This window comes from Anomalospiza imberbis, chromosome 1, assembly GCF_031753505.1.
Source record: "Anomalospiza imberbis isolate Cuckoo-Finch-1a 21T00152 chromosome 1, ASM3175350v1, whole genome shotgun sequence".
Lineage (NCBI taxonomy): Eukaryota > Metazoa > Chordata > Aves > Passeriformes > Viduidae > Anomalospiza > Anomalospiza imberbis.
The window spans coordinates 142,280,592-142,300,954 of record NC_089681.1 but is presented as its reverse complement, the minus strand read 5'-3'; the positions used below and the strand labels follow the sequence as shown (position 1 = coordinate 142,300,954).

At 38.2% G+C, this 20,363-nt stretch overlaps 1 protein-coding gene across 6 annotated transcripts in view; it reads left to right on the top strand.

Moving 5' to 3' along the window:
- Nucleotides 1-20,363, top strand: part of ZMYND11 (zinc finger MYND-type containing 11) — a 105,109-nt gene that overhangs the window by 61,400 nt on the left and 23,346 nt on the right. For 4 of the 6 annotated variants that reach the window (XM_068174197.1, XM_068174214.1, XM_068174223.1 and 1 more), the window contains exons 4-5: nt 12,738-12,782; nt 15,521-15,682. The exons of 1 other annotated variant lie outside the window; for it this stretch is intronic. In XM_068174197.1, the coding sequence (XP_068030298.1) occupies nt 12,738-12,782; nt 15,521-15,682 (207 nt within the window). The remainder of the gene's footprint in view (nt 1-12,737; nt 12,783-15,520; nt 15,683-20,363) is intronic. One more of the 6 variants, XM_068174232.1, reaches the window with a different exon arrangement.

Genomic DNA, 20,363 nt, shown 5'->3' with positions numbered 1-20,363 from the left:
CTCAAATCCCAATGGTGTATTTAAAAAAAAAGTCACAAACTTTTTAATCTTGCTTTAATCTGAATCTGAAGAACAAAGAACTCCCTTTCAGAAGTGCAACATGAAATTATAAAATTATATGCAAACACACATGAAAAGATGTGTTTTACTGATATTCATGAACACCAGGGCATTCAATTAGAAAGGATTTTCTTAACAAATCAGCTCCAGGCATCCAAATACTGTTCACCTGGATGTCTAACATAAATATTAAAATCCATTTAAATAGGTTGAAAGTTACATGAAGAGAAAAAAAACATGTTTTTGAAATCCCTCCATAGCTGAGGTGGAGCACACTCACAAAGTGAGGGTAGTCACATAGACCAGGAAAAAGCTTGAACAATTGTTTTGCCTTGTTCAGAAGCCCCATCTCTTTATTTACAAGACAATATTTTCGTAACTAAAAAGAGTTTTGCAAAGCTTTAAAATACCTGAACTAGGAACTATTGCTTTGAAATATAAATTGCATTAAATACTGATAAAAGGGTCAGCATTGTCTCAGACATAACTAATACATTAAATTTTGAAGAAACCCAGAAAAACTCTAAAAACCACCAAAATGCTCCTTGCAATATGTGAGTTATCAGTAAGATCCTGAAATGAAACAGAGTATTGTTTTTGGTTTTGTGGAAACAAGCAATATCCATAACAGAAAACATTATCATCAGAATTATCTCACTTACACGAATTTAAAATATTGAAATACCTTCATTTCAATGCATTGTTTTTAATTTACATTATGTCACTGTTAAGATTTTCATCCTAATTTCATTAGAAACTCTCAAGGGAACTTTTAAAGGGTATGTTACTGTTCTCCCTGGGAGGAAACATTTCAAAACTACAGCTTAGCTCTTTTAGATATTTCTTACATTAGTTTTATCTGTTTAGAAGTGATATTAACTGTGTAGGCTCAACAAGACATAAAGCCTGAGATCTGTGATTATCTCAAGTATTCTGTATGTTTGTTTCCTCTATTGCTAAGAGAAAGGAAAAAAAAAAAGAAAAAATTATCAAAATGCCTCACAATAGCCATTTCTTATATAATCATTCAAATAATGTTCCTGCTGCTTATTAGCGACATTTGTTTAACAAAACTTGAAAGAATTTACATCCTGTAAATTCCCAGTGAGTCATTAGAATTGCACAATTATTTTATGTCTGAGCAAAAAATGTTGTCTTTGACTGAAGATGCTGTTCAAGTCACATGATGAATAGCCCTTTAGTTAGAAGCAGACTGCATTTTCAGAGCTAAGCACTCATACTTTGGGCTGTGACCATATGTGTGGTGGCTGTCTCAGTAGCTCAGAACACCACACTTGACTTAACAGTTTTATACAAAAATAAAAATCAGCTTCTGATCCAGGCCATGTTTCAAAAGTTCCCAAACCCAAACTTTTTGTTCTTAATACTGAATTAAAATGCTGCAGACAGATGAAGCAAAACACATTGACTTGGTATAAAGTCATTCACTTTGTTCTTTTATTCAGAAAGTTTTAATGAGTAACAAAGTGTCATTGTCATCACTCAACATCAGATCAAGTATTTTCCATTCTCCGACAATTGGTGCAAACCCATCGAGTTTGGTATGTTCTCTGCTTTGGACACACCGGGTAGTTTTACAGATGCTTTGTTTGCACTTGATCAAGAGGCAGCTTGTAGTCCTTTGTAATTCAGCACTGCTCAAATCTGGTACTAATGACTGTTGAACCATGAACTCAAGTTACATTTCAGTGAGGACAAATACACAGAATTCTTTTTGGAGGTGCGCTTGGAGGAGATGGAACTCTTCGAAGCAGGGTTGCTAATGTTAAAATAGGGAATTCAGGCTCAAACTTTGGCACTTACAGACCCTTGACCTAATTGTCAAGTTTGGTTTGACTGGTACTACTGGAACTTGGAAAGCTCAAAACAGGAAAGAGAAGCCTTAAGAACCAATCCACCACCCACTAACACCAGTGCAGGAATGCTTTTGGATTTTAGCTTCTTTTCTGGCACCACAATGGAAGTCAGCAAACACAGGCTGCTCTAAGGAGATAGCAAAGGGACACATTCTTATCATTCTTCCTCCCACTTTTTATTTGAGTATTTGCTTGATGATTTTTTGCACTTCTTAAGTTTTGGATCTGAATTTTAGCAGGTGAGAAGATTACTGGCCTTGGCCACAAACTGCTGAGCACCTTTGTCTGTCACTGTAAGAGGTGCCTGACTAGAGGATGCCACATGACCTGAAAGTACTGGTTGTGATGGTGACTGATGGCTAAATAGTGACAATAATTTAAAGTATAGAGATTATGAAAACACAGCTCTACTTGGAAAAGATTCATTTGATAATCTGTGGTGCTTGCTTAGGGGTTTCCAAACATCTGCCCTATCCAATAGGTTGACATAATGGTAGATCTATGCAGTAAGGACATGATCTCTGATGGGGTGACTCTTAGCCTTCAGAAAAATTATACTACTTTGCTCTTATTGTTCTAGCAGTATACTGAAGCTATGGCACAAAAAAAAACTAGCAAAACCCCACATATTTAGTAATATACAAAGGACAAACTGCGGTGCAAAGACAAAACATTTTGAGGACATCAGGAGGTTCTTCCAAAAGGGACAGCTCATGAAAATTAATGTTCAGAAAAACTGAAAAAAAAAAAAAACTAATGGTCAGATTTAAGAGTGTAAAATTATTCTGTCAGATATATGTGGGAGAAATATTTTTATGTAAGTTACTAAATTTAAAATGTGGAGTCGGTAACAAAATGTACTGTATTCCAACTGACATTTAAGGATTGGTGCCTAAACAAGAACTTTGCTGCAAATACAATACCTCCAGGGCTAGTGCAGGTATTCATTTTGTTTGCTCATTTGCCATGTCTCCAGATGTTTTGCACATTTTCAAAATGTGTTCTCATCTTACAGGCCTTCTTATCTTGCAGATGATTAATGCATTTGCACAAAATAAATGAGAGAAGAATTTATTTTCCATTTTTATTCTGGATTGTACTTAGGAATTTTACATTTTTCTGTTTGTTGATGCATTATTATACAGTTGAACAAAATCTCTTCAGCTTCTTGCCTTGCAAGGGAAATGTCAGTCCTGAAGTCTGGTAACGGAAGTTTACAGTTTTCTTTTTTTCGAAATGCTTTATTTTTATTTCTCACAGAACTTCTGGAATTTGAACACGCTGTTTATTATTATCAGCATAAAAAAATCTTCTTGCTCTTTGGTTTTAGAAAAAAAATTTGTAAATCAGTGTTGTTAACTATGTTTTGAATGCCGTTGATAAAATAGAAAGGAAATGTAGTTCTTCAAGAAAATAAGAATGAATCTTCTTACCTATTCATTACTATTTTCTGTTCTGCCATGATTTTATGTACTTTTATCTGTGTAACATAGTACTGTGTCTAACCTCAAGGAAAGAAATTGATTTTAAGTACCAATGTCCTATGGCTTAATGGGGGGGGTTAGATGCAGTTTTTAGAGTTAGTTTGTCTTACTCATTTACATTTTTCTACAGTGTGCACTGAGCTATTTTGAGCATTTAATGTGCTACTTCTTCTCCTGATGATTAAAGTCATAAAGCTGCTCTGACCCAGAGAGAGGCTTTGTGAATGTATAATTTCAATTTTCCTGTGTTCATGAAGCCAAACAATATTGTGCTCTTCTAAAATGGAGATGTGTTAATATCACGGGTTCATTGTTTGCACCTGATTGCAACATACCCCACAACATTTTTTGCTGTGGTTTAAAAACGGTTCATAGTGGCCAAAGACTCTAAAGAGATGTGAAGAGTGAGGCTTCACACTTACTTAAGGCACTGTGAGCTATTTCTTCACTGAAGAATGCATAAAAGATGATTATATTTTCAAGAGATTATTCTTCTATAGAGTTCTGTTTTCTAATCATTTAATTGATTGCCTGTAGAAAGAGGCAGCAATTCTTCTGGGTAGTTATGTCTGACTGTGAGGTTCAGTTACAGTCATTCTCCTGTGTATTTGGTCCTCTCTGTATCTAAGTTATTGCCTTGCCAGTTCTTCCCTCTAAAGAGGTTTTTGTTTAGTGGAGAGCATGCTGTTTGGAGGGGAAGTTTCCTTGCTTTTTTCTGCTTTCAGAAAACATTAGAGATACAACTTGCTTTTCCCCAACACACACATGTATTCTCAGTGTGCTAATTCATTACTGGGGATTTTTCTGGTGTTTTAAATTGTGAAAGTACTGGTGCTTGCTCAAAGCAACTCCAGATACTTCCAAGTCACAAGACTGCCTAAATAATCCATCTCTCCACTCTGTCTGTAATCCCATCATTGTAACATTTATTGTATTCCACTGTCAGCACTGTGAGTCTTGAAGGTGATTTCGATAACCCAAGTGATCTTAGGCACACACCCAGTTATCTTTGTGATTTGATGTGTTGCAGGTTTGATTCTGCTAGGATCAGTCTATGAGAAAGGAGTATTTTTGGCTGTTATGTTTGTGTTAATCTAAATTACTTTAGATTGAGCAAAGGCTTGATTCCTTGCTTGCCATGCTTAATTGCTTTTGTAATTATATTGATTTTTCCATGCTAGGTCAGTATTGGTAGCCAGAAGCTGTTTTTTTGAACTATGTCATCTTGAGTCTCCATAAATGTGAAGATAATTGTAAAAAGCTAAAGAACTGTCACTGTGAGAGTTTGAATCTTTTCTGTACATAAAATACATTTTAAATAATAAAAAAAACCCCAAACAACAAAAGACAAAACCAAACCTCAATGCAAAACCAGCCTGAATAGCTACCAGTTCCTGCTAGCAAGCTAGGGGCTTCTAAATAACTAGGTTGAGGAATGGTTTTAATGTGCATCCCATTCTTTTCAGTTAGGGGCAGAAGGATAATATGAAACAGCAATAGTGACAGCCAGTGCCTTCATCATGAAAGCTCTTACAACTGAAGAGCACAAAGAGGAAGAACATGTCACACCAAATGAAGAAAAATCTCCTTCAGTATTTAAAAATGTCTCTGTTTGCCTTATCCATCCGTATTGCCTTTAATGTAAAGTCCTGTGTGAATTCACTGATTCAAAGCCAAACATAGCCCAAGCCATATTAGTTAGTATTTTTTACATATTGAACAAAATGTGAATTTTCCAGGCTGGAATGTTCCAGAGAGATGCCTAATTATTGTGAAAGTGCCAGAGTTCTTTGCACTTGATGATTCACTGATTGATCCCATGAGAGAAGAAATTCAAACTGGCTTCCATCCCTTAATACCACACATCAGGGAGAGTATGAGGAGGCTTTGAGGTCAGGCCACATGCCAGCCTGGTCACACAAGAACACTCAAGGAAGATGAGCTTTTGAAACTCTTTGAATCTTTTCTGTTTGTCTTTCCATCCTATAAGGTCCCATCATTCGGAGCTTAATTTTCCAAAGGCTGCCATGAAATCAATCCTTCATGTGCTAAATGCAATGATTTTTCTTGCAAATTATTGTCACAAATTGCAGATGTGGTTCTGCTTATTAATGAACTAAAAATAAGTGGATTTGTGAAAGTTCAGAAAAGTAAATATATTTAAATCATCAAATCAAAGCATAGACTATTTTGTCTTAGAGAAGCGAATTAGAATTCTGAATTTCCTACCCATGGAAGAGAAATTCTTTGTGCATTAAAGCCAGGACCCTCTGCTGTCTTTGCATTAAGGCTGTTAACGTGCAGCTCATGAGAATGGCCTCACAGCCATTCCAGTGGTTCTTCCTGCCTCTAGATGGGTTAAGAACAGTGAGCAATTCCCTGCATTCCCTTACCAATCTTGTTTTTCTCTTTCCCTCTGTTCAGGGGTATTTCTTCCCTCTCCTCTGCTCATCTTTATTTTTTGTTCTCTGGAAAGGGAATTCACAATGTTTGCAGCAATGATATTCACATTGCTGAAGGTGACACTAGTAGACTCCATCTGACTGCAGAGGGATGCTGCTTGTTTTAAACTGGTGAACCAACCTTGTCAGTGTCTTCACTTGACTCTCTCAGCTTTTACTTTTGAAATTTAAAAATTTCAAAACTTGACTTTTAAAAATTCAGTTGATGTAATGCTGTATTCTTCTTTGAGGCTTCCACTCTCCATTCTGGAGTTGAGATACTGATAATGTTGGTCACAGATTTGAAAAAATGTTCTTTTCTGATTGAAAAGATGTTTTTAAGAATGTGAATTTACCTTTGAGTTTGAAGTAAACTAGTCAAACTAGTCTGTAGAAAGGTTCCATCACTGGATTTAAATTATGCTAATAGAATAATGACATAGGTCAGTCTGTCTTGAGTTTGTTTTGAAAATAATGTATCTTGGGTTTTTTCTACCCCTTTTGTGCCCACCCTGACCTAGTAGTGTTGTTTTTATTAACTTTGTGGGTTCAAAATGCTCTGTATCTCTGGCACCTGATTTGTATCTTTTATTATTGTGCCATGCTGGTCACTGAATGAAACTTCATTGAAGCTGATGGGCTTATTGATATTCATGCTTAATTCACAACATGCTTAATTCACAATGCAATCCCCATGCCTTTCTATCAACTGACAGTTGAAACAACATCAGCCACACCTACAGCACAGGACACATGGACAAGAGATTTAAGGAACCTGTTTAGGAGGTTCTGCTGTTGGTTCAGATAAAATGTTTCTGTGTGTGCTGAAACATTAACCTAAAAAAACCTAAAAATAAGACCAGAGAAGCAATGTAAACGTATTTTAAGCAAGAAAAGGGAAGAGGAGTATTTTTGTGCACAGTTCTTGAAAGGAGACTTGGAACTAGAAACAAAGAGATGGTTTATTTCTGGTCTGGATTTCCTTCTTTCTAGGGGAACAAAACCATAATGTGGACATAAAAGGCATTGCACCTGATAAATTCCTCACTCCATCACTGATTTATCTCCCTAATGAAAATAGTCTATAAACCTCCTCTTGGCTCAACCTAAGTTAAAAATTGTGACATTAATAGCAGAGTGAATCCAGTTTCTGAGGAGATATGTTGAAACTTTCTATTAACCCTGAACTTGCTTGGAACGTGAAGAAAGAAAAAAAAAAACATTTTCACTTGAAATTATTTTCTATTTCTAATATCCTGGAGGAGAATACTTGTATTGTTTCACCTTAAATAATGTACGCTGCTACTACCCAAACGTGATATTCTTGGGAAGGAAATTGAGATTTATTCATTATTTCAGGAGCACAGCTCATAGGCTGAGCAGATAAGTGTGACAGGGGTTTAAGCAGTCAGTTTGGCTGCTGACATGCTACTACACTTCTTGGAAAAAACTCCATTTTTTAGCACTGAGAGCTTGAGCCTGGCTCTGTACTTTGGGACCTGTAACCCCAAATTGTCCTGAACACGGCTGCAGGGTGGGATGGTGAATAACAATCTACCTGTCCTGGCAGAATCCAGAGAAGATCTGGGTGGTTTCTGCCAGAAACTGAAGACTTCTAGGACAAACTAGAAATAAATCATTTAGATTAAAATCAGTGAAAGAAAGCCAAAAGAGTTCTGAGAGGATGTGGAGTTCTCTGCAGAACCTGAGTCTTCCTGCATAGTGCATCAGGAGAGGAAGCAGTTTCTAGTGAAGAAAATGGAAATGTATTGTTACAAGCTCAGAAATACATTGACTACGGAGAAGGAGATCTTGATCTCTCCCCTGACTGATGGTTTTGTGTTGGTTCTTTTTAGAATAGAAAGGGTTTATAAAATAAGAGAATTTAAAAACCATGTAAAACAAGAAATTCCAATTAATTGCTGAGATTGCTAAAACCATGATCATAATTGACAAATAAAAAAATAAATGTACTTGAAAGAAAGCAAGATACCTCAGTAGTTGTGAGGACATATGATTTTATAATTATTTTGTATTTCTTTGTGATAAAATATGAATAATGAGTACCTCCAAAGTGTCCTACAGGGGCAATTTATGGGAATCCATTTTACAGATAAAGCCCAGGTCAGAGAAGTAGAGAATCTGTAAAGGCAACTGATCTGAATGGATAGATTATCCTGTCTGTAAAAGCACACATTGTAGCTACCTCCTGTAGTAGTTTTCTAGAAAAAGAAGGAAAAGATAAAGTGAAGCAATTTTCACAAAGGGATTCTAGCTGCTGAAATCTTTTTGGCTTTGGAAGAGAGATGGATGCTTGTTTATTTGTTAATTCCTGAGATGAGCAAAAGCAGTAGGAAAAACATAGATGCAAAACAGGAAGAAATATAGCTAGTAAACACAGGGATACAGAAAAACTGCAGGGAGAAAATAAGCTTAATTTGGTGCTGAATTTATCCCAAAGCATTGCTCTAGCCTTAAATGTAAAACATGTGACAATCTAAGAAACTTTTATCATTGGAAAGCGAACGTCCTGATCAAATATAGACCCTTTACAGTAATGATGAAAGGGAAATACTTTATTAAACAGCTAACTCACCATTTACCTGCTGCAAAGATGGAGTAAGTCCTCTGAGCCATCAAGGAATTAATCACACCTTCCTCGGTTTGAAGCCTAACCTTTTCATCATTGTTCTGATGAAAAGATAAAAGCAGATCCTGTAGGCTACTGAAAGGATGTTTACAGGAGGATTCATGCTTGCTAAAGAATAGATGGAGCCAGGAACATGGCACGAAGAGAAGACTGACCAAAGGGCAGTAGGAAGACTGCCCTGACAGCAGACCATGGCCTCTGGTGGAAGACACACACAGTGTCCCCACTGCATTTGAAAAAACACTGGAAATGATGTTCCTTGACACATAATGTTTGTTCCACCCAGGTATTATTTGGTGCATGCTGATGTCTGAATGCAAACCAGTACATCTGCCAGAGACCCCTGATAAGCTGCAGATTTCTTACTGGCTGCTGTGCCCAATGAGATAGAGCCTGTTTAAAATAGAGGCCAGTGTGCACCTACCACGTCCGCTTGAACTTTCTGGGAAGAAAAAAAAAAAAAAAAAAAAAAAGGGGTAAGGCTCTCATCAGTGCAGCTCTACAGATAATCAGCCACACTTTGTAAAACTCCTCTTACTACAGAGCAGTTACTTGGAAGTTGAACAGAATTGCAGAAGCAGTGGATAGATGAGCAAAGGGAGGCATTTCAAAGCTGAGCTAAATGCTGGTATTGCATTTCTGCAGCTCATCAGGGCTGTTAACAACCCTGATGCTCCTGTCCAAGCCTGCTTCAGGTTGCCTTTTGTGTGGGGCAGGGATTCCAGTATTTACTCTGTGAGGGAAGTACAAAACAGATAAATGAAGTGGGCAGTAGCAATTTGCAGCAAATGTAGAAGTAAGAAGCGTTTCTTCAGGTTTTGTACTGGAGGACAGAAGTCTCCTAGGTAGTGCACCCCCACCGTGGTTCCTGATAGTCATGAGTCATAAAGATCTACTGCAAGGTTTTAGCAATTACCTTTAGTAAAGCTCACGTCTAATTGAGAAAGCTTTGATGGAGCAGATGCTGCCTGAAAAAGACAGAAAGGAACTGATTTATTAAGAAGGGAAAATGTGTTCAGACAGAAATAGATGCTGCTTTGTTTAATGTGAGTGGGGGCATAGGTTCCTGCAGCATACTCTGAGTCCTCTTAAGGAGGGGACCCAGATACCAGAGAAGAGTAATGAAATGGTAGACACAGCCGTGCTAGAATGCAGTACCACCGTTTCTTATATAATAAAGGCTTTTAATTTACAGCAGAAAGTTTGAAATATGAAAGATTAAGTAAAGGTAGGAATTACTTCCCAACAGCAGATGATGACGGATGCATGTTACAAAACCTAAGCAAAATCAAAGATGTGAAAAAAAGAGCATCATTCTTGTGAGGCATTTGTTTCAGTGTATATTTCTACTTCATGTGGACTGGTAGTCAATTTTTTTGGGTTCCAGTGAAGAGATATTGAAGGCCAGCAAAGAAATCTTGACATCAGAACCCAAGATTTTAAAAGCTTCCCTCTTAGTTGAAGGGGGAAAAATGTAAAGAACTCTGATTTTAAGGCTGATAGAGGTGAGAAGAGATGGAAGTGTTCTTTATGGTTGTTCCCAAATCCTAAAATATCAGAATCCAGAACATTTGCTTCAGAAATTGTGTCTTAAAATTGGGCATGGCCTATCTCATTATATATTAAAGAAATGGGAATCTAAGAAACAGTAGGAACTCATTTATTGACATTCTTTAAAGGGCTATGAAATAGTCATGGAAAGATTTCACTGAAGTCTTGGGCTGGTGATGAAAATTACTTGAAATAAATGTAGCATGCAAATACTACTATTTTAAAATAATTTATATTTTTAAAATTACTTCTATCTGCTGGCATGGACCTTGTTGCTATTCTAGATTCCACCACTGTGACTGGCCAAAAGTGTTACACGGTGGGTGAAATCTACTGTGTAGCTACTAATACTCTTCCTTTAAACTAGTGAAAAACTGCTGTAAGTTTCTTATCCACTGGGCAGCTGGAGCACTAGGGACTGTTAAAGCATAGAGAACATGCAGGGCTGACAATGAGTTTGTGCACAGGTGGGTCTGAATGAAAATCCAGTGATCTGGAAGGAGCTGTGTGTGCTGGAGTGCAGGGGAAAGAGAGGGGAACACCACAGCAGCACACTTGTAAAAGAAATGCTGGAGAAGCACTTAAACCAGAACATCTGGGGGGGAAAAAAGTGCAAAGAGTGCTATGGGACAAGTGCCACACAGGAAATGCTGGGAACCATGAACTACATGGGAAACTATTTCCTTCATTTGCTTTATATTGAATTTAGGACAACAGAACTGTATGTATTCTATTCGTAAATAAACATGATTGTGCTAAAGGGGTAACTGACTTATAACTGTCTTTCCCATCTATGTGACCCTTTTTTTTTTAGCTTACTGGATGGGTCCAAAGGATATCCATAATTTGGATTGTTTGGGAAATCTAGTTCAACTGTGTGAAACCAGCAAATCCCCATAAGGGGGAGTTTCATGAATAGAGTTTTGCTTTTTTCCCCCCTCCCTTTTCCTCTCTCCACCTGATAGTAGAGTGACTTAATACCGAGTATCTGGGCTACCATTAAGGGACTTGGAGAAAACAGATTAACAGGTAAGAAATGAGCTATGTTAATGGAATGTGCATTATAAGAAGGCAAAGTGGTCCTTTTAGACAAAGTCTAAGAAAGGAGGTTATACTGTTTTCATGTGTTATACCTACATATAATTTATATGAAAATGAAAATTTATTACTTGTTTTAACATCTTTTTTTTTACAATAATTATGGGCTTGCTGTGGTATGGAAGTGACCTAATAGTTACAATTGTGACCTCTAAGTTATTGTTAATTTTACTGTCAGTATGTGCTTCACATCTCCTACTTAATGGTATGCTAATTGTACAGCAGGATGTCACATTTTCCAACATACAGATTCCCTATTTCAATTACAGCTAAGTAAATCTCCATTACTAATGAGTAAGCATTTCTTTTCCATGTACATTTGCATTATAATGGACATTTTCTTTGTGCACTAAAATTATTCTTTCCTTGACAACAACTATGTATTTTATTTTACAGTAAAGGCTACGACATGATGATTCATTCCTTTCTGTTGGGTTTATCTGTATTTAAATTGTCAAATGCTCTGGATAGCCTGACATTTTCTATCCCATGTTATTTTTCTGTACTTCCAGAATAAATGTATGTATTTGCTTTAAGGCAACCTACTTAAGACAAATGACAAAGAAAAGTAAGCTTACGTGCCGGTCATAAATTAAGATGCATTTTTGAAATTGTTGCAGTACTTCACTCATGTTGCTGAGTGAATCTCAGCTATTTATGCCAGTGCAAAGTGACCTTTATGATATAATGTTTGACAGATTTGAATATAAAGAACAAGTGACCACGTGTGACCCATATGATTGCAAGATCCCGCTCTGCTTAACGGAGCGTAGCTCTTTGGCTATTACACGCAGTCCCCCAGACTCATTTGCTGTCCTGCTGGTGCATAGATCCCCGACTGCAGCGGGCAGCTGGGCAGGACGGAGGGGGAAGGTCTCCTGTTGGATCGGAGTTACGCAGCTTTGCTGCCAAATCCGCTCCCTCTCGGGGCCAGTCGCTGGTGCCGCTGAAGCGCTGGACGTGGGCAGAGGATTCCCTTTGTCTGCAGCACAGTGACCGGGAGCCCTTCCCTGCCCTGCGCCAGGAATCTCAGTCCCTGTGGCGGAGATCCTTCCTCAGTCTGCATGGCCCTGGGAAAATGTATCACCTTTTATACACAAACAAGGACTGTGAGTTTTATTGATAAAGTGATAGCCTAACCCTTGATGATATACAGCAAAGGTGTTGCTTTGCTTTTGGTGGGACAACTCCCTGTGCAGTAAATTATGTTAGAAGGATCTTTTTTAGATGCCCAGAGAGGGTTTATGTATCAAAGAGAGTGCATTAATTAACAATCATGAATTTTCTTGATGATTTTTAAATTGGCCTGGTGGTGGGTGTGTATATGGATAAGAATGATGGGTATTGGGTTCTTTTAATCATATAAGTACGTGGGATATTTTAAAGAAATAAAATGTGGTGCAAGTGTCAGGTAGCATTCCAGGAATGCAGGAGGAAATGTATGCAACCAGAAGTTAGAACTAACAGATTGATTTCCTGGTCACTGTGCATGAATTCTTTCTAGCCTTGTGTATATCCTGATAATCAGATGGCTTACAGTATAGATACAAAGTTTGTTTTGTTTTTATTTTGAAAGGCCTACGGTATGCAGCCTTTTTCCCAGACAGCAGCAAAAAACAAGGTGAACAATTTTTGCACTATGTGGTTTTGAATTCTGTCATATTTTCTATTACGTTTCTGTCTTCCATTAGGATAGCTTAGTTTACTCTCTTAGCCACCACCATCATCCATATCACTCCCGGTCCCGAGCTGAGCGTGCCCCCGTGTGTCCGGCGCTCGGGGCCGGCAGTGGCCGCTCGGATGTCGCAGCTCCCGGCGCTGTCACCGCGGCCGCCCTTGGGCCGCCGCTTTCGGGAGCGCCCGGCGCCACCTGGCGGTGCGAGCGGGAACTGCGGCCGCGCCGCGCCGCGGCTGCCGGGGCGAACTGACCTGCCCGAGCCCGGGCGCTGGCAGCCGCAGCTGGGCACAGCTAAACGAATCCCATTTCCTGCATGAAAGTAAAGAAGTAAATAAATAAATAAAGTGCTGGGAGCACATTCCCCTCCCATTCACACTTAGGTAAAACGAGAGAAGCAATAACCAACATTTCATTGCTGTGGCTCTGACCTCGCTATTGAAGTCAATAGGGCAGTTGTCCACAAGGGTTATGTACCTTTTTTTATCTTCTTTTTACTAGCTTTTCAAATATATTGCACAAATGACTGTTTTATGTATACTTATGCGCTAAACATACTGCATTAAACTAAAACTTTTTTCTGTGAAAAACCTTGTATTTAGAAATAATGAGGTTTTCAGAACTTTACAGTGTGAATACTGAAGGAAGCCTCTTCTGCTGTTTTATTTAACGTCATGGTTTCTGGCTTCAGTGTATGGTTTTTCTTGCCAGCAAATATATTTCCGTATGTTTATGAAATTCCACATCTCTTTGCCAGCATATTTCTTAACAATGGAATATCTGGGAGATACGAATACGTAACTAGTACAAACAAAAATTAAGAATCCTGGAATCCTGATTCTGTGGTGAAATTGCAGGACCTCTTGGGGTCTTCTCAATTTAATTTTTATCTAAATATACATTCGACCAAAACTGATTATTTTTCTTGCCTAATGGGCCCTTTACTGCCACCTAATTTTTTTTTTTCATTTCCTACATACAGTTAATATAAATGAAGTACAAAACACTACTTTATCCTGATTTCTCTCAGTCTACAGGCAAATCAAGCACACCAACAATGCAGTATCTTTAGTTGTTTATAAAATATCCTAAAGAAAGGGCTCCCAAAGTACACAGCCACTGGACTTTGGAAGGGGAAAGATTTGGTGAAATAAGAATGTGTTCTTTTAGCCAAATTTGGTGGTGTTATGCCATTTTGAGATATACAGAATTTGCCAGCAAAATGAAATGAGGAGAAATGACAAAAGGTCAAGTTACACTGTTAATCTGCACAACAAAGGAGGGCAAAGTTCTGAGTTCAAAAATCACTGGTTAAGATTTCATAGGGTGGTTTTTTTCCCCCCCCTCTAAACTTGCTACCCCTGCAATCCAACATTCATGGCACACCAAGTTTAGTGCAGGCAGTCTGGGTTGGGGCTGTCCCAAAATCTCTTGTGTTCACGGGGGCTCTGGTCAGATGAGTTCTGTGCACAGCACGAGGGACTGGAAGGGCCACTTGAGCGTGGCACTTCTGACGCTGCTCCGCTGGAGGAGACCTTTCACACAAGGACTGCACTTCCCAGGCACAGAATAATGAAAATCAGACAAATGCCAGTTCTGGCAGTCGGTGGGAATTGCTAACTCCACCTTTACAACATGACATTAAAAATAGCTTGATCAGATTTTTATCAAGATAATTTATTGAAGAATAGGAGTAGTTTTTTCAGAGATCAGAACCCATTGAAAAGTGACATTTGACATGAAAAGGCATTAGGAGTTTTAGCTGAGATATGACAGCTATTTTGTCTTCTAAGTGTAGAGAAAACTGTGGCATTTCAGATAACAAACATAAACATTTAACAGTGGCCACTGGCAATTCTGCTTGGTTTTAGAACTATAGATTCCTAGAGCAAAATTCTGCCTCCAAATTATATGCATGCTGCTCTCATTTATTTCAGCAAAGCTTGTGCACATGTTTCAAAGGTCAGAATTTGGCCGTTGGGGGTGAATTTTCAAGGAAGAGTATATTAAAGACACCTGTGCATCAGCAGAACCATATCCTTTGTATACTGCAGAACATTTCAGGAATGAGCCCAGTGCTATTGAGCACGGCAAGTGAAACATTTTATATGTTTGGAATTGCATTGGGATTGCTTAGCAGAAACATTTCTTGCAGTAATTGGTTCATGATTTCATTTATTTCTTGTAACTCAACGCTTTGATGCTGAAAAGTTGTCAGTTTTAAGAGAGTAAAGACTGGAAGGGACCGCCCTTCAGAAAATTACAGTTGAAAATATAATGTAACAATCAAACTAAGGGAAATAGTCCAAGAAAATAGGTATGGTCTGTTGAGGTGCACAAACTTTTGTTTTCAATCTAATACAGAGAGGTCAACAAATGTTTTACACAAAGGTAGAAAACAAACCCACTTTTTATTGTGGACAGAGCTCATATTTGAAATTGTAACTAATCAGACAATTGAAAAAATTAAAACTTGGCATTCATATTCTATTTGAGTTAGTGTGTATTAAATTGATGAAGATCTTTAAGCACGTAGGTTTTCCCCTGATTTTTAAACATTATACACTTCTTAAAAATGTTTATAATGTCTAATTGCTGCTGGATTTCAAGACATATCAATTTTGTTCTTAGTTCCTGCAGATTTTGACAGAATGTCATACCAAAATATTTTGTATTTTTTGTAGGACTGGGAAACAGAAAATCATGACTGGTATTGTTTTGAATGCCATTTGCCTGGAGAGGTGTTGATATGTGACCTGTGTTTTCGTGTGTATCATTCCAAGTGTTTGTCTGATGAGTTCAGGCTTAGAGACAGCAGTAGTCACTGGCAGTGCCCAGTTTGCAGGGTGAGTACCTATGAGATTTCATGTGCTGATTAGAGGATTGATATTCATTAATAGAATTGTGAAGGTGTCCAGATGGTCTGGCCAGGTTATTGGGTAAAGAACTGAACATTGAAACGATGGTACATACCTAGAGCATCTGTACAGAGGTACCAAAATGTGGTGCATATGGCAGATGGCTGTTTTTGAAGACTCCAGCAAGTTTTACTTGCACAGTACCCTGTGCCAGAGTGTGTGCACCTGAGTGCAGTAAAGTGTGGGAACCTTCAACAAGAGTAAACAAATTGCTGTATAAGATGCTACTGTTTTTACTTAATGCTGTTTTAATGAATCATTTTTGTATTTTGATGACTTGCATTCTTAATATTTTATTGGAATGGTATTTTACATTATAAAGCCACAGTCATATTACTGATGAGGCTAGTATCAAAAATGTGGAGTTAAATCCTGCTTTTCATTTACTGATGTGAATTCTATTGGTGCAAAAAGGGCAATCTGGATTTCATTCATGGCATCCATATCTATATTGCTTTTTCTTTAAAAATGCTATTCTCATGAGTATGGCAGGGAGACAGCAAAAAGCATTTCTTACATACTTCCCAAGAAAGGCAGATATGTTTTCTACATGTCATTAGAAGATTAAACGTTCTGGTCAGGATGGTGCTTACTGGTACCTAGCCTTGAATCAGCCAGTACCGGTTGCTGTTGTCATCTCTGTGTCACCTCCCCAAATGGAGCACTTCACTAGGCTTCCTACAGAGCCAGGCTCCCTTCCTGTGGAAGGAATAATGCATATGAATGTTTCAGATAAAATTGTTGCTACAGAAAGGCATAAAACTGCCAGTTCCACTCTGCTTAGGATTGCTGGAGAGAGAGGCACTTCCTTTGCTAAAAGCCTGGATTAGCTGTAGAGCCCCAGACTGACCTCAGGATGATCCGTGCTGCAAGGAATGTAAGGTTTCAGGCACTTTGTGGGATGGGGAAGCAGTTGTTGAAAACATGTGGATTGTTTTGTTTCAAAACAGCACTTTTTGACTGCTGTTACCTTAGCATGAGTTCCACAAAACCTGTTGCTGTTGCCTCAGAGTGGGAGCTCTCAGGGTTTAGGGAAATAGTAAGAAAATCAGGCCTGCCTCAAGGAAGCTGAAAGTAATGAAAAAGAAGTAGTGGCAGGGAAAAAACTGTTAAGAATAAAGACATATACTGTATCTCTCCATATTGAATTGCTAGCCTTTAATTTAGCTACTCAGCATTCCCTCTGTTAAAAACAAAAAGTATGACCATATATAGATGAATTACTTTCATATTTTAAAATAAATCTCTTTAATAATTGTTGGGTCTTATTATAAGTATTGATTATTCCTATAAATAGTTAAAATTAGGTAAACTGCACCCAGTCTTCACTCCAGTTTGGCAGGAATTTTAGATGATGCCTGGTGAAGCTAGAGGATGTGGATGGTTTATGCCACCTTGTGTATGAGGTGGTTTCATAACATCTGTCTTGTACCAGAGTGGAAATGCTGAATCATTGCTTGGAATATGCTCTGACACGTCAGCTTTGAGAACACTTTGACTTTCATCATGAAGCCTTGAAGTCCTTTATGGCAACGATATTAAATAAATGTTTACCTTAGAAAAAAATCCTGTGAAACTTGAGCCATGTGCTCTCTGCCTATCTTTCTGCATATTGGTTCCTTTTTTGTTATACAAATATTAAGGAAAGGATTTGGGGACTCTTAATACTTCCTGCCCCAGAGGCCTTTGGCTTGCTTAGTGCCTCAGGTGATGATCAACCTATTTTTATGGATATTGTGAATGCCATGGCATCCTTTCTCCCCCTGTGCCAGCAGCTCCTATTTTTCTTGTTGTTAATTCAAATCACTTCAAGCCCTAATTCTGCAAACCTGGACTGAGGAGGCTTGCACAGTCCCTGCAAGTGTGGGAGTCAGCATCCTTGTGTCAGTAGTCATCCTTCAGTATTCTGCTACTTTCTTCCCACCCTCCTAGGAAATGACTGCTCTAATTTCATTTTAAAAGCAAGAAAGTGGCCTATATTCAAAAAACGAATAATGTGGAGAGAGCCCTGGCTGATGTCCAGAGGGCATAACAGAGCTTAACCATCTTGCATGAGGGCAATGGGGGATTCGCACTGTGTTATCAGCAGTAAATAAGTGTCTTCAAGAAAAGTGATAGCTGGGACAAAGAGATACATATATTTTCATATTTAATTCCATAACTGGACATGGCACTTTTCACTTGGAGTTTCAAAGCTCTTTACAAAGGTGATGTAAAAGTATGTTTAAAACATAATATATTGAGGGAAATAATTGAAGAACACTTCATTCTTATGGAAAGATTGCTTCTGTAATGCTGCCAAGGTCAGCAAGCCTTTGGATTTTTCATTTCACAATTGTTGGTTGTATTAGTTTGATCAACCAGTGCAGCTTTATCTTGCACACTTGGCTACTCAGAAATATTTTATAAAGGCCATTGCTAAGGAATTGTTCATAACTCTAAAAAATATTTTCTTCCCATATCATTTATAACAATCCCTTTCAAACCTTGTTCTGAACTCTGTTTGCCTGCTCGTGGTTTTTCTCCATTGCATCCATAAACAAAAATGTCCAGTTCCTCATTTGTTTCTTTTTTAAATTGATGGGACCACTCTGAATATTTTTGTACCCTATATAACTCTCAGCAGGAGTCAAAAGTCAAACAAAGTTCAATTCAAAGCACATTGCACTGATTGAAATTTTTCCCTGACTGTTGACTAATCATTGTCTTAAGTGAAATAAATTGGCGTTATCAGCAAAATTCCTGGTAGACAAGTCACAAGAGAAAAACTTAATATTGAATGAGCTTAGAGATTACATTTTTCACTACTGGAATAGCCCATTCCAGACAGGGTTAGTCAACTCAGTCTCTGAAGGAAGGATGTAGGAAACTTGTACATTTATTGCTTCTCTTCAGCTATATAAAACAAGGGAATTAATTTTCTTCAGCTGTTACTTCAGTACCTAAAGACTACAAAAAGTACTGCCAAAATACTAATTATTTGGAGGGGGAATAGATATATATGAAATTATGAGTAGGAGAATTTTGATCATGTTGTTGTAACTGGCTATTATTATTTCTTGTCTAAAAATCCAGATTAAAAAAAATATAAGAAGGCAAAATTAAGCATTTTGATATATCATTTGTCAGAGAGAAATAAGAAACAGAAGGGAAGAATTAGTCATGTGGTTTCGCTTGTAAAAAAATTTCGCTAAATTTTTTTACAGTCATCTGATCAGAGATTGGTCTTCCATGCATGTTCTTTGCAAGGACTTTTAGCCAATTTACCTATCATAGTGGGTATTCCAATATTCCTGGGGTTTATACATAGGAGACCAAAATAATCTGTAGAGCTTAAGATATTAAATACTGTGCTGGTATCTAGTCTATAGATAGGCTTTCTCTGAGTGCTGTACTGAGCATTTCCTAGAGTACATAAAAATAAACCATTATGCAGTTCACAATCAACTTCAGGCAGAATTTGACAAGTGAGAATGACAAGCAGTGGCAAGTTAGAAGCACAGGAAGATGGAGGTTACTTAAGTGAAGTTACTCAAGTGCTTAGATCAGGGGGGTTTAGGTACCAGCTGTCAGTCAAGGTGGTTAATGTCAAATACAAGGAGGGAGGAAAGAATCTGGCTTTTATTGGCTTATTTCATGGGGTTTTGGTAGGAGTTTGAGACCTGGATGGGGAAACATATCCTTGAAACAGTATTTGGTGTGATCACACAAATAATAGTCATGGGTTGGTGGGAAAAGGGCAGTCCTAGTGTAGGACCAGTTTTAGCAGCACAGAGCCCACACCAGTGAGGTGTTAGTCCTCACCAGTCCCTCCATGCACCCTGGAGTAAATCAGGGAGCTGACAGAGCTGGGCACTGCATAGGACATACTGAATAAAGTAGAAAGGAATTTGTCCACAGCAGTGAGAAAACTGGGTAAGCTCCACTTAGAGCCTCCTGCCACCTTCTTTGTGCAGATAAAAGCATATTTAATTCATATAATACTTCATATTCAGAAAGTGCTTAATGCACCATACATGTAGAAATCAATTTGTGGATTCAGCTGTAACATTTCCAAAAGCACCTGATGCTTTAAAAAGTCTAATTTTACTGCATCTGATCATGAAAGAGGCAAATCTTAGGGCATATTTTGCTCCTGCAGAAGCTTTTCTGTGTGATGCTTAGGGCACACGGTGCATTGATTGCTCTGAGACCCATTCCATGTGCCTGCATACCTTTCTTAATGGTACAGGAAACGTGAGGACCTGAGGGTTGGAAGTTTGAGAGGGCAGCAGAGCAGTAAAGCTTTCCATATGTAGCACCAAATTCCTCTGGCAATTTAAGCCCTAAAAAAGTCCAAGGGCCAGTGTGTAAAGCAAGAAGTTTCTGAAGAGCAGTGGTGAGTGTGTGTTAGACTCATGCACATAGTTCCCCTCTGCAAACAGACCCCTGGAAATCTGAATTGGTTCTGAAAATGCAACTGATGCCTTAGAAACACATATCTGTCATTGAGCAGCCTTCACATAATCCATCACTGAACTGAAATGCAGCTCTTTGATGTGTGTATACACAGGACAGGTGAGAGAGGAAGGGAAAAGTATTCATTAATGGGAGACTATAGGGAAACAAA